The 24,127-nt window shown below is 44.7% G+C and overlaps 1 protein-coding gene across 1 annotated transcript in view; it reads right to left on the reverse strand.

Moving 5' to 3' along the window:
* The window catches only part of CLSTN2 (calsyntenin 2), a 712,394-nt gene that overhangs the window by 130,786 nt on the left and 557,481 nt on the right, over positions 1 to 24,127 (reverse strand). The window contains exons 3-5 of the mRNA XM_049867339.1: positions 16,268 to 16,463; positions 15,033 to 15,241; positions 7,464 to 7,613 (exon numbers count right to left, since the gene is read on the reverse strand). Coding sequence (XP_049723296.1) covers positions 7,464 to 7,613; positions 15,033 to 15,241; positions 16,268 to 16,463 — 555 coding nt within the window. The remainder of the gene's footprint in view (positions 1 to 7,463; positions 7,614 to 15,032; positions 15,242 to 16,267; positions 16,464 to 24,127) is intronic.

Below are 24,127 nucleotides of genomic sequence, written 5' to 3' on the forward strand. Positions count from 1 at the left end.
ACCCAGGAATAATCATCCTATTCAGCTGATCTCCCTGCTCCCAATCTCTGCATCCCAGCCACTGTCTATGTGGTTGGCCAAGGAGTCCTTCTTCCCCAAGATCTCCCCTCATCACACTGAGGCATGAAAGCCCCTGAGGGTTCCCTACTGCTATTAGGATGACATAGGTGGCCCTCTGTAATCTGGATCTGTCCAGTCATCTCTCCCATGTCCCAGCCACATCATGCCCCTTCCTCCCTTCTTTCCCTGTTTCCTAGCCTGGAAGACTCTTCCTATCTTTGCTAACGCCTATTACCCTACAATATTTGGACCAGGTGGCATTTTGCCCAGGGCCACTGCCTTGTAAAAAGCTAAATGCCTCTCATTTGTGCTCCTCCGCCTTCACTTCTGCCCTCAGTATTGCCATCATCTCCCTCTCTCTGTGAGCCCTCGCTGCTCACATCTGCCTCTGTACCACCAGCCTTCAGCACATAGTGGGACTTCAATAAAGGGTGAATGAATTCAACCCAAAAGCATTTCCTACTGTGTAATGTGTATACAAATTTCAGTTATCTTTCAGAATGCAAATAACTAAGTGAAAAATTAAGCTGTGGCATTTAGGCTGCTGTCTTTTCAACACAAAACTGTTAAATATATTAAATATCCTGTAGGTGTTCTGTCAACATTTTCTACTTGAACTTTTCACTCGAACTAAAGGCCATGGACCAGCAGAATCCAGACTGACTCTAGACTTATTAAATGGGAATCTGTATTTTACTCAGACCCCAAGTGACTTATCTACACGTTCAGGCTTGAGAAGCAATCTTCTGAAAGCTACCACCCTTCCTTTCTAATGAAGATCTGATTTGTGGAATGGTTAGAAACAACTCTTTGATGCATCTAGAGAATTATCCAGAACCTAAAGAACAGAGGGAAAATCATTCAATTATGTGGCTGCATCTCCCCTTCTTTCCATTATAAACAGGACAACTAACTGTGGAAGTGACAGGAGCAGGAGCTGGGTCTGTGGGAGAAACTTGGCAAACTGGTGGGTTGATGAGCTGCTGCTGGGCGAGTGTAGTTCGGTGCTGTGGGATGGGGCTCAGGAGTGAGGCAAACAAAGATGGGGTTCTGAAGGGACCAGAGTCTCAAGAGCTGATTCTGTGATATGGGAACCCCTAATCCAGAATAATGGGATGGCTGGTCAGTGGCATATCCCAGGGGAGGCATGGTGAAGGGCCACCAGGAAAGTCTCCAGTGGCTCTCTCTTCCAAGAGGAATTATTTTGCATTAAAAACAAAAACCAAACTTTTTGCTGTCGAGTCGATCCTGACTCATAACAACCCAATAGGGGAGAGTAGAAATGCCCTATAGGGTTTCCAAGGAGTGGCCAGCGGATTCCAACTGCTGACCTTTTGGTTAGCAGCCAAGCTCTTAACCACTGTGCCACCAGGGCTCCACTTTACATAAAGGGACAGTGAAATACTGAACTTTGGGTCCAGATTGGCAGGGGCAGATAATAACTATAAAATCTGAGTTGCAGAGATAAATGGGAAAATGTACCAATGGGTGTTGTGGAAGACAATGTTTTCAGCTTGAAGCACAGAAAGAGATGGGCCGAGGGATTATAAAGAACAATACAGGAAAGGATAAAAAAAGGATGCCTTTCTCCAAAAAATATAGCATAAAATAAAATAAAAACTAAACAAATAAAGAACCCAGAACTAGCAACTGATGTATAAAGCATCCTCTAGGGGGAGGGTCAGTTCACAAATAGGAGGACACAACACTGTCACATGGCCAACTCCATCTCTGACTGGGTCCACTGCTGTTATTGCCACCATCACCCTAATAGCCTCAAAGGACACTAACCATTTGCGGTCAAGTTGGTTGCAACTCATAGTGACTCTATAGGACTGAGGGGAATTGCCCATAGGGATTCCAATGAGCAGCTGGTGGATTTGAACTGCCAAACTTTTGGTTGGCAGCCAAGCTCTTAACTACTGTACCACCAGGGCTTCAAAAAAAGGGTTATGTGACTGGGAATGGAACCAGGGCCTCGGCAGTGGAAGCACACTATATCCTCTTTAGTGCTCTGATCGTGAATGGTGCAGCCTTCTCCCTGAGTCCTCATAGCAGATGGCCCAGGTGTGGATATTTATATCTGGTTGGCAATAGGGAAACAAACACCAAGAAGACTGCAGATTCAGACGCCTGGCATGAGAGGCAGGACATAAACCTGTCTTTAGCTTGTGGCCTCCTGTAGGTCTACCTCCTTCCTGGTTCCTAATATAATCTTTCATCTCTGTGAAAAAAGGCTGCACATAAGGACACCTTGACTTCTCAAAGACGTCATTCTCCCTTCCAGTCACACAGTCTGGGTTGATGCTTTGAGGACCATCTTCTTCCATGGGCAACCGAGAATGGAAGTGATGTCCCCTTTGGCAAAGTTCCACATTCCCCTGCAGAGTGACCTGACCCTTTCCACCTATCACAACCACAGTCTCAGAACACAGCAGGGAAGATAACCGAATACAAGAGCAAGACACGTGTGCCTGGCAACCTGGGGTTGTTTTATGGATGCAAAACCTTCCCTCCTCCCCTTGGGGCCAGCTGAATCCCTGATAAACCCCACTCTGCCCACTGGTTGGTGATGCTAGCAGGCAAGCCTTTAGTTTTTGCCTAGGTAATGTATGGAAAGTTCAGCACCAGGGCTGCAAGAAGTGCAGCTCAGCCCTCAAGGAGTCCACACCCTTTCTGGGAAGACAAGACCAACCCAAGGAAAAAAGGCAGAGAATGGAAAACCATAGCCTGTGTAGAAACGTGCCTTGCCCAAGGACTGAAAGGCCAGGGTCTGAGATGTCCTCCTGTGCCTAGCTAGGGAAGGGCCAGAATCTTGTAGGGAAAGTTTCAGAGCCCTGCACATGGAGGGGGTTATTATGATGGAAAACTGGGGCATTACCCTGGGGCATCCCTGGAGCCTGGGAGCTACTCTCTTATGGGGCTCTGGGAAGAGAGGGGAGGCTCTAGCTGTGGGCGGCTTCAGTTGCTCTGAGACAGCTCACTGGGAGAAGCTGCCTGCAGTGACGGCTGGGTGACAGTGCTGAGTGGCTATGCTTGGAGAAGGCGGGGGCTCCTGAGTGTGATGGATTGCTTTCACGGTGCTGCAATTCCATCCTGCCTGGAAGGAAATGACTAAGAACAAGTACAAGGATTCAAACTGCCAAACTGTGTTTGCCTGGTAACTTGCCTTGCTTGTGAGAAGTCAGTTCAGGGAGTGGACTCTGATCTCCTGGGGGATTCCGTCTGGCACATGCACACAGACCCCTCACAGCTGGATCTAGAGGGGCCTGAGGATTAAGGCAGCTCCTCACCTTGCTATTCAGGGCCGTACAGAATCTCCGCTGCCCACCTAACCCTGCCCCTAGCCTTTCCAATCTTGCTTCTCACTTCTCCCCAGGCCCAACTCTTTATGCAAGCCAGGCTAGTCTCCTTACATTGCTTCCTGGTGGACTAACTGGCCTCCTGTCTCTGCTCCTCTCCCATCCTATACCACACAGGCTTTATATGACACTGGCTTCCAGAAGAGCCGCCCTTTCCCCAGGGTACCCGAAGACCTCTCACAGTAAGGGCGCATCCTGCTTCACTTGCGGTCAGTAGGGAAATCTGGTAAAATGTGGCTCACTCCAACTTGTCCTACAACACCCAACGGGGCCAGAGAAGAGCTGCACGTTTGGGACGGGGCGGGTGGTAAGCTCTCTTGGAGAAAGGTGTACTTCCAGCTAAGAGGCTGCAGGCCTGGCCAAGGGAGGAAGGCAGAGCAGGCCTTGGGGAGGGTCAGTTGGAGGTGCGGGCATGCCAAGTGGAGAAATAAAATGGAGCAGTGTGCTGGAAGGAGGTGTGGGGACAATATTGTGACAGGAGTGGCCAGAAGGCACTTTGTCCACTGGCTACTACAGATGTCAGAGAATCCAGAGGACCAGTCTATGATCTGCAAGCTAGCTGGGGCTATAGCCGGGGCAATAGCTAGGGAGAGGGGACTTTGCAGTGGTTAAGTGGCTGCTAACTAAAAGGTCGGCAGTTTGAATCCACCAGGCGCTCCTTGGAAACCCTATGGGGCAGTTCCACTCTGTCCTATAGGGTTGCTATGAGTCAAAATCAACTCAACGGCAATGGGTTATAGGGATAAACTGGAGGGAGGAGGACTGCCATGCAGTATCAGGTGTCAGCCTCTGCCATCCCAGGCTGGCCTGCTTAGACAGGGAAGCCACCATCAGGCAGTTGACTCTGATGTTATGCGTGTTTCAGTCCCTTTGCCTGACAGGGTTAACTGATGCAAGGTGTTGCTTCTTCCCTCTTTTCTTTGTTCCTTGTTGTTAGCTGCTGTGGAACCAGTCCCCAACTCATGGTGATCCTCTGTACAATGGGACAAAATGGTGCCCAGTTCTGCACTATTCCCGTGATCGGCTGTGGATCAGGCTGTGTGATCCGTAGAGTTTTTGCTGTCTGATTTTCAGAAGTAGATTGCCAAGCTTTTCTTCCTAATCCATTTTAGTCCGCTGAAACCTGTTCAGCATCAAAGCAACATGCAAGCATCCACTGACAGACAGATGATGGATCTGCATGAGGTGTGCTGGCTGGGAATCAAACCCGACTCTCCCACATGGAAGGCGAGAGTTCTACCACTGTCCCACCACGGCCCTCTTCTTTGTCCCATAAACCAAAAAAAACAAACCCGTGGTCGTCGAGTCAATTCCAACTCACAGCAACCCTATGGGACAGAGAAGAACTGTCCCATAGGATTTCCAAGGAGCAGCTGGTGGATTCGAACTGCCAACCTTTTTGTTGTGTTAGCAGCTGAAAATTCCTACATATTTTAATAAGGTCTCACTCATAATTCATTACTTCATCTATGTATTTATTCATTCAACTCTTGTGTCTTGAACTGCCCTCTGCTGGGTACTGGAGACACAGCAGTGAAGGGGCCCAATCCTCTGTTCCTAGGAGCTTGCTACCTAGAGCTACAAATAGCAGTGTGCCCCAGAGGTGGGTGCTCAATACATTCTTCACTCACAGAACTAAACATTATTAATGTTTTTCTTTGTATATATTTAACCCTGAAACAAGTGCAAACTCCATTAGGAAATTACACCTAAATATAAGTACTGAAATATAATTCCAAAGCTATAGGTGCCTTATTTGGCAAAGACAAAACACATTGTTACCACACTCCAGATATGCACTTTTATTTTGCTTTTCCCACTTAAAATCCCACTGTGAGTATATTCCATGCTTAGAAACCTTTTATATTATTTCAGGCTTTCTTTTCAAAGGCCAGACCTTCATTGGGGCCAGTCCTTACACGCTAACATTTGGAGTTGCTGTTGTCAATTTGATTCCATATGGGTAGATCTTAAAAGAGCACAAGGCTTAAGGAAGACAGTCTTGAGTGAAGTTAAACTATTGATTGGTTTAAAGAAAACTTCAGGAGATATTTTTGGTTTAAACTTTAAAGATGATCTCAGGGCAATAGACTTGGGGGTTCAACCAGTCTCAATGACTCCAGAAAGTCTGGATTTCATGAAAATTTGAAATTCTGTTTCTCATTTCCCCCCTTTTGATCAGGATTCTTCTATAGAATCTTTGATAAAAACCTTTAGTAATGGTAGCCAGGCATCACCCCGTTCTTCTGGTCTTGTGGCAAAGGAAGCAGTTGTTCATGGAGACAATTAGCCACACATTCCATTTCCTCCTCCTGTTCCTGACTCTCTTCTTCCACTGTTGGTCCAGGTAAATAGAAGCTAATTGTTGTGCCTTGGATGGGAGTGGCAAGTTTTTAAGACCCCAGGCACTATGCACTGAACTAGAAGGTAAAACAGAAGCACTAAACATGATATTAGGCCAATTAACTAGGATGTCCCATGAAACCATGACCCTAAATCTCCAAACCAAGAAAAGAAATCCCATGAGGTATTTGGTCATACATAAGCAGCCTCAGCAGCTGCTCTTTTCTGTTGTTGAAAAAAAAAACATACAACATTTGCCAACTTAACTTTCTACGGGATTACAGATTATTGTCATCAATTACATTAATTAGCTGTGCAACCATTACCCTTGGCTCTTGCTTGATCTTAAACACAAAACGACTCTACTTTTTTTCTTTACCTCTCTTGTGCCTTGCCTGTAGCTCCTCTATTGAACAATTTTTGAATTTTGTTTAAAGGGCAATGACTCTGACTCCTCCAGAGGTGGGTTTAATTACTCTCCTTTCTTTCTAGTTTAAGGGAGATAAAGTTGCTGGAGAGGACCACTTTGAGGGCTACCTTCTGAGGGGGGTGCTCTAGGTGGTTCCTCAGGCACAGGTTTCCTTGCTTTGTACCATGAGGTCCTGCCATTCTGACCATGATGAATTAGACCAGGAAGGGACTCCTGACCAAAAGGCAGCCACTCAAAGCCTGACCAGTGAACTATATGGTGGTCTGGCATTAGTCTGCCCAGTAGAGATGCGTGTGACTAAGACTTAGTGAGACCCTTTCTAGGGGAATTTAAGAATGAAAGATGCAGAAAAAGAGTGAGACAAGGACACACACACACACACAGAATGAAGGAAGGAAGGAATCCAACAGGAGGCCAGAAGCTAGAAGACACACTAAGAGAAAGCCGTAAGCAGAGGCCACAGGTGGATGACTCCATGAAGTACCATGAGTAAGCAGGACCGTACAGCAGCAGCAACACATGAAACAAGAGTAGTCTGGTGGCACAGGGACAACTCTAGCACCCCTGCTTGGCCACCAGAACTGCTGTCACGAACAGAACTGTTGTGAGTCCATAAACCATACACTTCTCTGCAAGATCCATCTATGCAACTGAACTTGCCTTCCTTGTGTCCCTGGTAGCTCAGTAATAAATCATCATCATCTATGGGGAACCTGAGAATGTGCTCTGTCTGCAACCTAGAAGATCAAAACTAACAGAAATATCCACCTCCATCTCAGGCCATTGATTCTCAGAGTCAACACTTATGAAACCCTCTAATAGACAGGCTGGATTCTGGATCTCCCAGCTCAGTGTGCACACCCTCCGTGTGAGGAACTTGACAGTCTCCCCAGGTGCTGAGTGCTGAAGCAAAGCTAGTCTCGATACCTCTAGATAAAGTGAATGGGCTTGCTGGTAATTTCTCCTGAGCACAGTGGGCTAATTACCCTTGATCCAAAGATGTCACGGGATTTGAGAAAGGAAGCACTGGATAAACTAAGCCCATTATTTTAGACGAGTTGCCTCGGATGTTGTCAGCTGTGAAATGGGGATAATACCTCGTGTAAGAGTTGTGAGAATAAATAAGCGCCTCTGTTTTGTGGCAGAGTAACTGTACTTTACAATTCCTGTAGTTGTCTTTTGCAATGATTTGAGAACAAAGCTAAGCACCTTCTCTACGCCATTACCAGCCACCTTCATGTGACAGTTCTGATGGAAGCAGCACCCACCTTGCCAGCCAGGCTTGCACACTGGCTTCACGTCCACCTGCACCAGGGTGTCCTGAGCAGCTGGCTTCTGCCCACAGTCGTAGGCGGTCACCAGGATCTCATACTGGTGTTGCTTGTCGTAGCTCAGCTTCTCTGTGTTCCGGATGTTTCCTGAGGACACAGGAATGAGCAAAATCATCTCAGATCAAGTTAACCACAGTACACTTTCTCAAAATCGCTTCTCTACTCCACCAAACTGCATACGAATTAAATGGCCCTTTCTTCCTTATCTCTTTGTAAAAAAAAAAAAAAGGGGGCAAACAGGAGCATAGCTTCCACTCGTGACCTGCATTCCACCTGTCACCACTGATTAGAGGGACCCTGGCTATGCAACTGTGCTGCTAGGGAACTCTGAACACACAACTGGAATCCAATGGGTTTGTGTTTATGAGTAATGGGTTACTGAAAACATCCTCCCAAAGGGGACTCAGGTGCTGTGTCCCTGATGTAGGCTGCAAGAGCTTATCTGCCATGCAATCTCTGGGAAAAGGACGGAATTCAGAAAATGTCCTGACACATATTTTTTAACCTCTGGGCTTGTCGCCAGGAATGCTCACTGCTGCTTCTCACATGATTTTGCTACCAAATAGGAAGTAAAATCAATAAGAAAATCTGTGACCTCCCTTCTGAAAGTGACACAGAATAACTGATTCCCTGCCCTAGTGGCAAAGACATCTTTCTTCTTCAAGAGGGACTGAACAATTTTTCTGAGCCACTTGTGTGTTTTTGTTCCCGTGGGTTTGCTATTATAATGCAGAAACAAATATCCTTAATTAATGAGCATATTTTTAATTGACTACTTTTGCTGAAATGCAATGTTGGTCCCCAGGAACTAATATAGGTCCAACATGCATTTAATACTTTCTTATTTCTCAATCCCAAGAGATTAAAGTCTTCCTTTGCTGAGAAGAATTTCATTCCTGCTTTCTTTTGATGGAGGAGTTGAGAGCAAATTAGAACTCAAATGCTATTATCATCTTTTCCCAGAAGTGAAATGAGGAAAATAGAAATGAAAAAACAGACAAACCAACGAACAAATAAACGAACACATGTTCTTTGTTGGTTTGTCTTTTTTTTTTTTTTATTTCATCAAAATGGAGGGAAAATACCTAATGGGCTTTCTTTCCATTCATGTAAATTGAGACAACATAGACTAAGATTAGGAAAGTCAGGTAATGTTTTAAAAATTAGAAAAGTTGATCCATTGATCATCCAATATTAGTAAACCAGTACTCAATCCTAGTCCTGAGCAGGGGCTATATATGTGAGTAAGTGCTGGGAGTGGGAAGATGGGGAGGTAGAGGCTGGCGGGGGAGGGTTTAGTACAAAGTTGGCCAAGACATTAGGGCAAGAATGAGACTCTTTTATTCTGATACTTAGGTCCCCAGGTGGCACAAACAATTTCTGCTTGACTACTAACCTAGAGGTTGATTGTTTGAACCTACCCAGTGGTACTGCAAAAGAAAGGCCTGGCAATCTGCATTCATAAAGATTACAGCCAAGAATACCCTAAGGAGCAATTCTACTCTGTAACGCATGGGGTTGGGAAAGGGTTTGGTTTTGGTTATTCAGCTATCTGCTTCTGGACTGCTTCTAAAAAATGTGCTGCTTCCACCAATTTGAAGTAGAATTTAGTTTAATATAAAAATAGTTTAATATAGTCAGTGAAAAATCTTTGAAGAAAAACAGGTTTGATGTATTTCTGGTTCTTGTGGCTGGCGTTGAGAATCCCTTTTGTTTATCCCCAAATATCTGTTTCACTCTCCATTCCAGGGCCTGCACAGCTCTGCAACAGCTCAGGATCGGGTTGGTAACATTCCCAGTGGATTCTGTTAACCACTTGTTTGTGGTTCTGGTCATCACAGGGGGAGGAATTCTGGCTGGTGCGAGCACTTTCATGTAACCACAAGAGGTATGTTTCCGCAACATCAGGTTGAATTTTGAACAACAAAGTTTTAACTTGCTCTTTCTTTAAAGTTCCATGGCTCTGGAAAGATAGTCCTCTTCGACGGGGAAGACTCCATGTTTACAATCCGCATGACATTAAGCAGACCAAATACTATTGATTGTGGTAGAAAAATAAACACACCGGCTGAATCCATGGCTCAATTTGTTTGCAGCTCCACTTCCATAACAAGTCTTAATGAAACCGTCTGAGAAAATAATTCACCTTCTCCACCACCATCAACTTCATGAATGTCAGAATGGATTCCAAAGCACAGAATTTGAAGCATTAGGTCATAAATGAGGATATAATATTGGGAGCAACTATTGCAGGGAGGAGGCTCAGATTTGGATAAGACACACATTTAAAGCTTTTTTAAAGCTCAAAGCCACCCATCTGGTTTTTATCCCAATTGCAGTTTTTCTACACTTGAATGATTTCTCCTAGTACCGCCTTCTTAGGAAACTTGAGTTCCATTTAGCCCAGGTGAGCAGCGGTCCCTGGGCTTGTTTCTCCAGGTCTAAATTTGTGAATCTGAGAGGCTAACTCTCAAAGATCAACACCTACCTTGCATGTTGGTGAACACATTTTTTAAAAACTCCCCTACTCAGAGTTGGGAAGGAGGGTGAGGAAGACGAGCAGTCTAAACAGCACCCTTATTTTGGTGGAGCTTAAATAAGAACAACCCCTCAGGAATGGCACCCGGCAATATACAACAGTTGCTTTGAAAATGTTCGTATTTTTTATACATGCAATTCCATGTCTAGAAATTGATTCTAGGAAAATGATAAAACTGACAGATATATGTACAAATATGTTTATCTAAGCAGTATTTATTACACTGGAAAACAGGAAAGAAACTGGTGTCCAATGGTAATGGAAGAGCTAAATAGCTCAACTGCTAACCAAATGGTTGGAGGTTCAAGTTCACCCACAGGTGCCTTGGAAGAAAAGCCTGGTGATCTGTTTCTGAAACCAGCCACTGAAAACCCGATGGAGCACAGCTCTACTCTGACACACATGGGATTGTCGACAAGAGTTGACTCAACGACAACTGGTTTGGTTTTGGTTTTTATATACAGTGTGGAATGTTATTTGGCATTAAAAGCTGTGATTATGAAGTGTTTTCAAGAATGGGGAGAATACAAGTAATGAAATGTTACGTAAAAAGGGGAAGATAAGGAATGGCAAGGGTAGGGTGGCCTTAATTTAAAAATACATAGAAAAAATATTGGAAGTATGAGAAGATGTCAATAGTGGTTATCTCTGGTGGAATTATGGGTGACTTACTCTCTCCTTCATGCTTTTCTGTGCTTTCCAAATTTCCCACAAAGGGCATGCACTACTTTTATATTCAGACAGAAAAGAAGTATTTTCATTTACTTTAAGTATTATGCAGACTTCTCTGAAGCATCAGAGTCCTCTTACTTCTGGGGCAGCCTTCTGACAATGACACAGGCCAGCTGAGACTGTGTGAAAACCAAACAATTGCTCGAAAAGTAGAAAAATCTGACAGGTGGTAGTTTGGTATCATTGGGGACCTCTGCTGTCATCCCCTATCATTGTTGAGCGCCTGTTTGTACCAGACAGTCTGGTGAGGGCTCTGCTTGCCCTGGTTCAGATAACAGTCACGTCCACCCGATGACATAATCCCCATTTTACCGATGAGGAACTGCAACAGGACTTCAGTAACTTGTCAAAGGTCTCTCCGTCTCATGCTCACATGCTCACACACACACACACACACACATACATACACACACAAAGAAGTGGCTATAGATCAAGACACAACTTTGTGTTCATGAACCTAAATACCCTTGCTATGGGAGCCTGTCAAATACCATCGAGGAATAGAAGTCTGGTGGAAAGACTCTGGGACCAACAGTCAGGGGACATGATTTCCTGTCCTGACTCTGCCACCAGTGTGACAGGCGGTATTAGGTCAGCTCTTTACGTTTTAGAACTGTTTTCTCCATTTGTCAAATGGAAATGAGGATCCAGGCTGTGTCTATCTCAGAGAGATGGGCCAAGTGCCAGGAGATGGGGCATGAAAGCCATCTGAAATGGATCCAGGGCTTCTCAAGAGTGAGGTGGTGTCCCCAACTCAGTTACCTGCTACTAATTTCAGCCCAGAAATCCACGAGGGGTAAAGAAACCTCACCTCCCAAACTCCCAGGTAAATATATAAAAATCACAGCATCATTGGTGGAGCATTCCCCATATACAGGGTACCCTGCAAACATCATACCACACACTGCCTCTCCCGAGACCTCACAACAAGGTAGGAAGTGTCACTGCTGTGTTCTCACAGGGGAAGAATTTAAGAGCAAGGAGGCTGAAGGCCTCCAGTGGGAAGACATTGAGTGTGTAAGTCAATGGCAGGCAGGCTGACTCCACATGCTGTGCTTCTATCCTCCTGCTGTCCTGCCTCCCTTCTTTCCTCCACAGGCAAAGAGCCTGGCAGGTTGCAGGGGCCAGAAACCATCTGCCTCAAGGAATGGGCCCCAAACTCAGCAGTACTTTCCCTGACCTGTATGCTAAGGAAGTTCTGCAAGGAGCCTGAAGGTCCTTGGGAGAAGTGATGGATAAGGGCCAATGGGAAGCTCATTAGAACGGAACTGGTCATGTGTCTGCCCCAGGTCCTGCCTTCATTACTGGGAGAACTGCTCTTGTAAACCTCACCGCCGGGTACCCATACTTCCCAGGAGTGCCCACTGTCCTCTTCATCTCAGGTTGTAAACCAGAGTCAAAGGCAGAGACCTGGAGAAGGACCATTCCTCACTTTTAATGAGACAGTCAGGGAAATAAATTGGCATATGTTAGCAAAATGGCTCATCAAGGTGAGTAATCATTTTCCTGATGGGGGCAGTTTACCCTCCGATGAAGGAATTTGCATCTTACCTCTCCTTGGGCAGTGGTTCTTCAGAAGGAGAGCAGGGGGTCAAGTGGAGCCTGGGCCCTCTTCACAGATCCATTCACTGACCTAGCCCTGCTGCTTATCAAGGACTCGTCACTCCCTGAATTCCAAAACTTCTTTGGGGGCAGACCCTATGGTTGATCATAGGGAACAGAAATCCCAAGGAGAAAAGGACAAAGCAGTTGTTTTATGTTTTAGGGAGTGTCATGTGTATGTGTGATTGTGTGGTGGGGGCAGGCAAGTCATTTCACAGGGCCTGTGAGAGAAGCCGTCAGGCAGCAGGTCTGACTGTCTTTACTAATTGAAATTACCCTCTTCTTAGTCCTGAACCAAACTTTGACCGAAATCCAGTATTTCCTTCTTTACTTTCTTGTGCATGGATCTTGCACTCTGCACAGTTAGAATCTAGCAGTGTCCAGGTATATAACATACTTTTCATGTGTTTTACCATTTTATGATGACCCTCTTTCTGCCTCCTTACTTCTTCCCTGTTTTATGAAAATTAATCCCATCTCCAAAGACAGGTAAACTACTTGAGGTCAGGAATGAGGTTGTCTCCTGGGCTTCCATCTTCTGTGGAATCTGCTATTGTTGTCAGGATGACAGAAGACTACATCACAGAGTAAGTTCTCCCTGGTCTCAACATCCAGGAGTGCTGGGGTTCTCCTGAAGATTTGCCAGCAGGTGACTGATGGTATTTCCCTCTAGGCATTGGCTTCCTGGAGGCTCAGAGCTAATTTGTTGCCTCATTCTGGTTCATGGAATACTTTGTACATCAACTGCACCCTTGATGTCACCTGGTTTCTATTTTAATTTTTTTCCACTAGATGGTAAGCTCCATGTGGGCAGGGATCACATATATTTTGAGTTTGTAAAAATGGCATGGCTGAAGCATCTGACCTCCTCTAATTTTGTAAGGGGGAAGGAGAATCAAGATCAACAGCCCACGGCTGACTCCTTTGAGGAGGAGGTCAGAGAAGCCTCCTCTCTTCACCATCTTTACTAATTCTGACACCAACCATCCCTCCCACAGCACTCTTTACCTCTCTGCTGAGTCCAAACCTTCATTGCAATGGCCACACAGAACTCACACACCATACTCATAGTTATGGGGTTAAAATTCAGGTTCAGGAATGTACAGGATACAGTTCTTCTATCAGGACAGCCTCTTCTCAGCTGTGCCTGCAGGCATACCTCTCAGCCTCTGCCTTGCTCAGGCAAGTGTTACAAAGCTCTTTGAGCTCAGCCCGTAAGTGCCCTGAGGTATCCCACTCCACCAGCAAGCCTCTACCCGAAAATGCTCAGCTCTATCTCTGTGGGTCAGTAAACCTAGCTCCACCAAGTGCTTGGAGGCATGCTACTCCTCCAGCAATCTTTTTGCCCAAAGGCACTCAGGTTTCTTGCTCTGTGGGCTAGGAAGCCCAACACGCCGTCTCCTGCTGGTCTCTCTGGCCACCATTTCTCTGTCACTGCTTCTTACCATCTTCAATGTTAGAGCTCTTATCTCTTGTTCTCCTCATTCCAGGAGCTTCTCAGCACAGGGATCCCAGGTCCACCACTGGCTCTTCTTTCTTGGTGGTGATGAGATCCTTTCTTCTTGCCTCTGAGATGGCTCATTTTAAGCCAAGTGGGTTGGCAAAACTGACCAATCCCCTCATTAGGATTCTATATACCTTATTAGAATGGTCTCACCCAATCATTTAGTGGGAGTTTCAAAGACTATGGCTAGAAGGGTCATATTGAGTAATTCATTGCACTGCAGAGTTCTACCCTATCTCCTTTCCCAGAGTCTGGCACTTTAATACATCATTGCAGAGTGGATGAATTTCAGGGTCTGCAACTTTTGCATCTTTGTATGACTTAAATCCTATTCGAAAGAAAGCAGGGATAATATCCAGGTACCCTCACATTCCTGCTAATAATTAAACAATACACTTGGCAAATAATTATCATTTGATTATAATCAGTGTTTTGAAAATTATAGTCAAATGGGGCTGACCTGATTGGGTTTCTGGCTGTATTGTTTGCACTAATGGTGATGGGGAACTATCCAAGTGACTTGACAGGATTGTTTTTAGTTCAGTTCAATCTAGGATTGAAGTGTAGTAGGAAGGTTCTTTCATTCATCACTCTCATTAGGGCTAAAATTCTCAAGAGACATTACTGGCAAGAACTCTAAAGATTTCTGAATGGATCCGTGGTTTAGAAAGTGTTTCAAAATCCCCACCTTCTCTGTTAGCACGTCTTTAGCTTGGAGAAGGAAGCAGATTGTTGTGGCGTGGCCTAATGCTACAACTTATCACATAGGAAAGGGACCCGGCGTGGCCGAGTTGATGGCATGGCTCATATCTGGATGACAACTGGAAAATTGTACCAGAAAATCAACCCACCCTTGGTACCCAGATGTGTGGTATTGTGATTTCTACAGAACGCATTCACCGAGTAGGCTTCTGAGGTTACCTAGGGTGTCTTAGACCTGGCTGGGCTGCGGCTAATGGGAGGCCATTCCCTGGAGTGAAGGGCTGAGATCTGGGTTACAGGGCCCAGATCCAGGATGGCACGGGAGGCATAATTCTCCAAGTACACTCAGAGCTCCCCCTTGGCCTTCAGAGTGGAGGTGGTAGGCTTGTTTCCCTGTGCTATGCTGGGGTGCTCTCAGGGCACTCACCGTTCCTGTCGATGGCAAAAGGCACATCAGTCGTGACGATTTCATAGTTGCAAATCTGGCTGTACTGGGGGGAGCAGTCCTCATCGACGGCCTCCACCTGCAGAATGCTGTCGTAGATCTTGCCCTCTGTGACAACGGCTTTGTAGGCTGGCTCTTTGAAGGTAGGAGCAAACTCATTGACATCCTTCACTTGGATATGGACCACAGCCCTGGGACCACACACAGGAAGAGGGAGATGGCATAAAGGAAGGGTCACACCACCTCCCACACTGCCCCAGGCACCAACTCAGGCCTCAGGCCAAGTGAGTAGAGAAACCACTAGCCAGTCACAGATGTGATCTGAGTCTTCTATCAGTTCCTCCCATTGGAAATCCCTTTGTCCTTCCCTTGCTCCTCTGAGATGAATCCACACCAGGAAGCCTCCCCATTCCTTGTCCTTCCCTGTTACCCAGGTTTAGGAAATCCATTTCCTCATGATCTTCTCCTCTTTCCCTTATTCATTCCTTGCTCTATTCATTCAGTCCTCCATTCAGTAAGAATTTAATGGCTTTTAACCAACTCTATAGGACAGAGTAGAACTGTACCATAGGGTTTCCAAGGAGCAGCTGATGGATTTGAAATGGTGACCTTTTGGTCAGTAGTCGAGCTTAAGAATGTCCTTGAACCACAGTGACACCAAGGTTCCTTAATCTGTGTTAGACTCTGAACCCCTTCATGAGGCAGAGAACAGTAATGACCCCAAATGAAAAGTGCTGTGACAGAGAGAAGCACATAGTCCTGCAGAAACCCAAGGAAAGTACCCAACCAGGTCTGCAGGAATGGATCAGCTGAGGGAAGGCTTCCTGGAAGAAGTGTCAACTGAACTAGGTCCTGAAGTTGGAATAGAAGCATCTTTGGCTGCTAACTAAAAGGTTGGAGGTTTGAGTCCACCAAGAGATGCCTCAAAATAAAGTCCTAGTGATCTACTTCTGAAAATCAGCCATTGAAAACCCTGTTCTACTCTGACACACACGGGGTTGCCATGTGTCAGATCAACTCGATGGCAACTAGTTGGTGCGAGTGAAGAGAAGGGTAGAGCATCCAGGTGTAGAAAACAGCCCGGACATATGTCTGCAGGTGCTTGGAACACCATGGTGCAGCCAAAAGTCAAACACCTCCGAAAAACTGCATGTCAATGGAGGCAGGGTGGGCAAAGGGCTGGAGGCAGGCCCTGGGAGCTGAGTTAGGCCACTCACTTGTGCGACTTCTTCCAGGCTGTCTCCCGGGGCCCAGCACCACAGTCGTAGGCCTGGATGATGAACGTGTACTCCTTCTGGAGCTCACAGTCGATGGGGCTCTTGGCACGGAGTCGGCCTTCCCCTGATGTCTTGTTGAGCACCACAGCCTCAAATGGGAGCTCCTGGCCATGGATCTTGAATGCACAGATTTCCCCTGCAAAAAGATAGGAGACCTGAGTAAGTGGGAATCCTGAGAACTTTCAGACTGAAAGCAGTGCTTCCACTGAGCCAGATTTGCAAACGTAAAACCTCCGTGCAACTTCCCCACATGCACAGAACTTTCGAACCAGAAGAGGCCCCCAGAGATACAGACCAACATGAACATCCATTTCATGGATGGTGAAATTGAAATGTTTCACGCATGGAAATGTCACTCATCAAGTGTATCCTGGTGGAAAAAAGTTGTGAGTCATTGGGCTGGGGGGGCAGGCTGCCTGTCTCAGTTTATCTCACTTGCCCTCTGCCCAGTCTGAGATTAAGGAACTTGCCCACCATCAAAAGGCCAATGGCTGCAGTGGAGAGAGGTGAACGGCCAACGCTTTCACTATCTTCTGTCCCATGACAACATCCTCACTTCCTGGGGTGTGGTCCCTGAACCAGGAGCATCGGCATGACCTGGGATCATGGCAGGAATGCAGAATCCCAGGCTCCCCCCGCCCACCTCCTAATTCAGAATCTTCATTTTAACAGGACCCCCAGGTGATGTGTTTGCTCATGTAAGTTTGAGCAGCCCTACTCTTATCTCTCCTTTAGTCCTTCTTTAAACATCCAACGTTGCTGAAGTCAGATCCCTCTACCTCCCATCCCTCCTTCTATCCCTCCCCCTACCACTTCCCTGTGGCTTGAAGGGTACCCCTTGAAGTTGCAATTTTCTTCTCTTGAAAGACTGAGTAGGAGTCTACGTGAGTTCCAGAGTCCCTGTGGAGCCTGAAAAGCTAACTTCTTAAAGACCTGGACATGTGGTGAAATTAATGCCTTTCTCCCCCTCAGCTGGGTTCATGTTTATTATAACTCTTTCTCTGCATTAAAATTACAAGGCTATAAGAATATGTCCTTTTTCTCAATCAATTGATATTTACTGAACCATGACTGCAAGTAAGCCTGTACAAAATGCCTTAGGAAGTCCCAAACAGTGGAGACATGCATTCTTCCTATCTCATGGAGCTTCAAGACTCCTTGGGGAGACAATGTGGAGATGCTCAGAAAGATCATGTTTGGCATAAAGGAGTATATGCGGGTCAGTAAAAGCGATATGGGCTCCAAAGATTTCAGCTAGAGGCTTCTGGGGAGTAAAACACAGCGGTTTAGAGCTGAGAGGCCTGGATTCACATTCCAGGTTTGCCATTTATTAACTGATGGCTTTAGTCAAGTTATATCACCCCCATGGGTCTCAATTTTGTCATTTGTAAGATGATCCAGGAGATGGTGGGGGGTGGGCATCTACCCTGAGAGAAGAAGCCTTCCTCAACCCTGTTCTGACATTGTCCCAGGTACATGGCTGGGACTAAGGTGAGGCAAGAAGAGTACCTAGGGTGCAGAATTTAAGGAGGTGCTCACTCTCAGGGTGACCTGGACCCCTCACTTGCTTTACCCTAGTCCAAGCCCTGCCAAGCTGTTCCAAAGGGCTGAAATGGTGAGGAGAGAAGATAGCATTGTTGCATGACTGTGCTATGCCAGATGCTGAGCTTCATACCTCTCCCTGGTGATCTCATTTGACCTTCAAAACAAACCTACAAGGAATGTCTTTTATACCAATTAAAAAAAAAATCAGACAAGTTAATTACTTGCTCAAGGTCACACAGAGCTAAAGCTGGGTACAAAACTCATGTATGGCTGGCTCCCAAGTCCATGCCCTTTGCACGCCGCTACAGCCCCCTAACTTCTAAGAGGACCATCCCGGGAATTTCTTCTTATGACATTCTACAATTTCAATTTGAGGCTCACTCAGGAGAGAAATCCCCCATTTTACATATTGGAAGCATGTTCGGATCGCTTACTAACAATGTATTCTAAGATGGTCAATCAATACCAATCTCACCTGTAGGCTTTTGTTTTTTATTATTTCATCGATCCTCAATTTCATTATGAACACTCTGTTTTTACTACATCTCCTCCTGGCCATTTCTCAAATGTAGTCGTAGGGTAATGGACAAGACGGATAGATTGTGGACCAAGTTCTAACAAGAAGGCTGGCTCCCATTAAGCAGCCGATGCTCGGGATCTCTGGCATTTCTATACTGCCATTCTGACAAGGTTAGCTGTGGCCTTCCGGGCAGGAGAGTGGATTTCATCCAATCCCCAAGTTAATTTCTTCTCTGAATTAGCTAGAGTTGAACAGATGAGCTTCTGAAGTGCCTGCCTTGTGATTCTATCCCAAGACCAATGTCGACATGTGGATATTATTATCAAATTATGTGCCCAGATTGGTTCGGGGCATTCTCTCAGGGGTGCTACTGCCATGATTACAAGGCCAATCAGAATCAAGTTAACTGAAAATAGATGAGCGCAATTTTCTGTTGGAAACATCTGATCACAACTACAATCGTTCTCAAGACTCAGGGATCTTTAAGAAGTCAAAAGGAGAGGAAGAAGGGAAAGGAGAAAGAGGAGACAGAAGGGGAGGACAAGACAGTGTAAACTTCAGGGCATCATATTTCCCTCAAATTAAATTTTGCTTAATTCAATTCAAAAGAGCCAAAATTTTCTAAGAGGCAACCAAGTGCCAGGCACTGTGCCCGGCCGGAGATACAAAGACTTGGCCATTATCCTTACTAACTAGTAGGAAAGACAATCAGGTAAACAAAGGCAGTACCATGCTTGCTTAGTTTTCCAGACTTGTGACAGGATTCAGCGCCCTCTGAACAAAAGCTAGAATTCATATTGCCCTCGCTTATCCCACCTCTTCACCTGACACTAGTATTCAGGTTGCAAAACAGAAAGCCATTCATTTATTCATCCATTCATTCATCTAATAAATACTTATTGTTGTTGTGTGTCGTTGAGTCGATTCCAACTCATAGTGATCCTATAGGACAGAGTAGAACTGCCCCACAGAGTTTCCAAGGAGTAGCTGGTGGATTTGAACTGCTGACTTTTTTGGGTTAGCAGCCGAGCTCTTAACCACTACACCACCAGGGCTCCAGTACGTCTTAGGAACCTATTATGTGCTAGATACTCGTGAAACAATGGTGAACAAAACCAAACCAGTCCTGGCCTATGTGCTGCTTGCACTCCAGTCGGGGAGGGAAGTAAGCAATCGAATAATTACATACATAAATGAAGAATAGCAATTGTGAGATATGTGGGAGTTCAGCAGGATTTAAACCTCGTACCAGGTAAGGGTACTCCATCTAAACTGAATAAGGGAGGGTCGTGACAGTCCCAAGAGGCCATACTTTCTGTTCAAACTATAACTTACATTGAATGCAGAAAGCAGGCAGCAATGTTTTAAGAAACACCGTCAATCAAGGAACCCTAACACATCCTTTCTTCCTTGTGTTACTTCTCTGTATTGGCCAACCACTTATGCTGAAAAAGATGGCAGGGAAGAAAAGATAAGGCTACTACTCATAGTTCCTTTCCTTTCAGGCCTTCTTACTCATCAGTAAATCAATGCTAGAGAGCGTTGGTGGAATGTGTACATATCAAGAAATGAAATAAAAACAGGTGAGGTAGTTTTGTGCAGTATTTATATTGTTTTGGGAAGAATGAAATATATATGTAGCCACGAGCTGCGAACTATGAATTGTTAATTTTGGTGATCCTGCACACCAATTAAATATTCTTTTATATGCATTTAAAACTGACATTGCATAATATAAAGATCAATGGTAAAACATATGTTAATAATTTAAAATTTTAATTTTTCTTGACTTAAAATGATGTTAAGTAGTAAATAAAAAACACCACCACAGTTTGATAGACCGTGAAAGAAAGGTCCCAGAATTGAGTCCTGAGGAGGAAGGGTGCTTAAAACTTCAGTTCCCAACGTTAGTGTCATGACACATTGGACTTGCTTGCCCTTTTGCGAGGCCTGTCCCTAGACTTTGTTACTAATTATAAAATACTGCAAGGGAAGAAGGAACCCTGGCGGCGCAGTGGTTCAGCACTTGGCTGCTAACTGAAAGGTTGGTGGTTTGTACCCGCCAGCCACTCCACAGGAGAAAGATGTGACAGTCTGCTTCCATAAAGATTACAGCCTTGGAAACCCCAGGGGGCAGTTCTACTCTGTCCTATAGGGTCGCTGTAAGTTGGAATCGACTAGACAGCAGTGGGTTGGTTTTGGGGGCAGTGGGAAGATGGTGTACTTATAAGTAGGAGATCATATCCAATGTTTTCCACATAATACTGTCATTTCAAAATTTTGCTTTGCAATATAGTTTCCTGGATGGGAGACCTGGCATGCCAGGAATTATGTATGGGGTTGCAACACACAGACGGACATTGGTGTTAGGCAGCAACAGGCTGCATGGGGACCTGCGGTCAACAGCTCCAGGCTTCTAGGTATCTGGGCACTATTTCACACTGGCTGCAGCCTAAGGAGCTAAACTCAGCTTCACCAAGAGCCTCCTCGAGAGGCTAGACCAAAATATGAACCCCTGTAGTGCTTCGTGGGACAGGATGGCTCCAATCACCTGTCCTTATCTGACAGTTACTTTCTCCTCAGCAGTAACACACCAGAAAAACATGCATTTGAACTGTGGTACACAGAATATTGATTATACCAGGGGCTGCCAAAAGAATGAACAATCAGCCTTAGAAGAAATACAACTGGAATATGCTTTAGAAGCAAGGATGGAAAGACTTTGGCTTGCTTATTTTGGACATATCATCAGTAAAGACCAGTCGCTAAAAAAAAGGACATCCTGTTTGGTAGAGGGTCAGTGAAAACGAGCGAAACCCTCGATGAGATGGACAGACACAATAACTGTAACAAGCCTACGATCGTGAAGATGGCACAGGACTAGGCAACATTTCATCCTGTTGTACATGGGGTCACCATGAGTCACAGCCAACTTGATGGCACCTAACAACAACAATACACCAGTTGATGCCTGCAGCTGTCTCTTAATTCCCTGTATAAGATTCTAGAGAAAACATTTTGACATTTTTTTAGAGTATATTTTTGTTCTTACTGTTGAGTGCCCTAGTCAGGGTGTGTTGGTTCCCTTTCTTAGATGAGAAAACTGAGCCTCGGAGAGGTTGAGTGTCTCATCCAGCACTACTTTGATAGTAAGGAGCAGATCAAGGACGGAAAGCTAGATCTCTTTGAATCGAAAGCCAGCACCCTCCTTCTTCTTTCATGTGGCTTCTCACTGGGCGAGTGCGTTATTTTAGGATAATGGTTCTCAAAGTTAAGCTCATAGACTCCCAGGAGCTACAAGTCTCTTTCAAAGTCAAAACTACTATCAAATTCCGTTTCAACTGTGTTGACATTTGCAGTGATGATATAAAAGCAATGTTGGATAACCTTAGTAGCACCTAACTGCATACGTAAAAATATACGTAAAAAAAGAAAAAGCCAATTTCACATCAAAAGGATGATAACAATGATCAGACTTATTAAATCTCAGAAAACAAGTGTTCATTTTTTTAATAGCCCATGTGATCAAGTGAGAGGTACGCATAAAGCAAAGTATGACGGTTGCGTTTAGGAGAAGCATTTGTGCAATGTAATTTGAGTTGTGGGGTAAGCTAGGTGCTTTTTTCACGGAATGCCGTTTTTACTGGAAAGAAGGATTGACAGACAGGCTATGTATATTCAGACTTGAGTGTGTGGCAGACATTTTTTAAAGTGAGCCTGTCACTTCAAGGAAAGGAGCAGACAGCATTTGTTGCCAATGATAAAATTCAAGCGTTCAGTTTTGGAAAACCTGTGTCTGCCACAGTGAGTTTGACAGTTCACGAGAATGTAAATGCTTTCCTCATGAGATGAGAAGTAATATTAACAGATGTGACTTTTTGATGACATATATTAACTTTTTGGAAGATCTACTTCACAATGAACCAACTGGTTGCTGTTGAGTCAATTCCAACTCATGGTGACCCCATGTGTCTCAGAGTAGAAAGGAGCATAGGATTTTCAAAGGCTGTGACCGTTCTGAAATAGATCACCAGGCCTTTCTTCCAAGGCACCTCTGAGGGGATTCAAACCACCAACCTTTCAGTTATTAGCAGAGCACTTAACCATCTGCACCAATCAGGGACTAACAATGAACCAATATCTTCCAAATTACTAACGCATAATGTTACACTGGCAGGCATGGGTAAAAGGCCCATTGAAAGTACAAGATACACCAATGAATTTTAGTATATCAGAACATGAAAAATTCATTAATGTGATTTCAGATGCCTTATTGTAACTGACCTTAAAAAACTATTACTTGTCAGGTTCTAGTAGAGAATCAGAGAATAATACCTATCCTTATCTGAAAAGGCTATTAAAATAATCCTCTTCTCCAACTACATACTGGGTGAGGACAGATTTTCTTCACATACTTCAGTCTCAACAATATATCACAATAGATTGAAGGTAGAAGCAGGTATGTGAGGATCTAGCTGTTTTCTACTAACGTAGACATTAATGAGATTGCAAAAATGTATAAACAATGCCACTTTTGTTGCTAATTTTTTTTTTTTTAGAAAGATCTATTTACTTTCTGTAAAATTATATATGGTCACATGTAATGGGTTTACTATTGCTATTTTTAAGTAAGCATTTAAAAATTTCTCAGTTTTAGTTTCCATTACAATGAATCTATATAATTTTTCATTGTGCTTTAGGTGAAAGTTTACAGAGCAAATTAGTTTCTCATTAAACAATTAAGATACAAATTGTTTTATGACATTGGTTGCCAAGCCCCTGATGTATCAACACAGTCCTTTTCTCCACCCCAGGTCCACTGTTGCCATTTGTCCCTTCCTGCCTTCTCGTGTTTGCTTTGGGGCTGCTGTGCCCATTAGTCTCATATACTTGAGTGAACTACGAAGCACGTTCCTCATGTGTGTTATTTTTTGCCCTATAGATCTCCCTAATCTTTGGCTAAAGGGTGAACCTCGGGAGTGACTTCAGTACAGAGTTAAAAGGGTATCCGGGGGCCATACTCTTGGAGTTTCTCCAGTCTCTGCCAGACCAGAAACTCTGTTCTTTTTTCTGTGAATTTGAATTTCGTTCTACATTTTTCTCCTGCTCTATTTAGGACCCTCTATTGTGATTCCTGTCAGAGTAGTCGGTGGTGGTAGCTGGCACCATCTAGTTGTTCTGGGCTCAGTTTAGTGGACATTGTGGTAGTTGTGCTCCATTAGTCCTTTGGACTAATCATTCCCTTGTGTCTTTGGTTTTCTTCATTCTCCTTTGCTCCCGCTGCGATAGGACCAGTATCTTAGATCGCCACTTATGAGCTTTTAAGACCTCGGATGCTACTGAGCACGGTTGGATATAGAACATTTTCTTTATAAATAATACAATGAATATTAGTAGATATCACCCGCATAAACGGAAGCTCTTGAGAGTCCTTAATAATGTTTAATAATGTAAAGGGGTCACGAGACCAAAAAGATTGCAAACTGCTGTTCTCATAATTTGCCAACCCGTTTCCATCTATGAAACTCCTGTATGCAGACACCCAGATTATGATTCCATAGCCTGTTTCTGTTGCTTAAAATAGCAGCCTGTGAGAGAGCTCCCAAACTTAGGCAGCCCAATTCGTTCTCTGTCTCCCAGCTGGGACAGCTGTAGTGAGAATAACTGAGGGGCTTTATGTCTACAGAGTGTTGGTGGTGGGGCACTTCACCTCCAGCTCTTCTTCCAGGCATTCA

The sequence above is a fragment of the Elephas maximus genome, chromosome 23, assembly GCF_024166365.1.
Source record: "Elephas maximus indicus isolate mEleMax1 chromosome 23, mEleMax1 primary haplotype, whole genome shotgun sequence".
NCBI lineage: Eukaryota > Metazoa > Chordata > Mammalia > Proboscidea > Elephantidae > Elephas > Elephas maximus.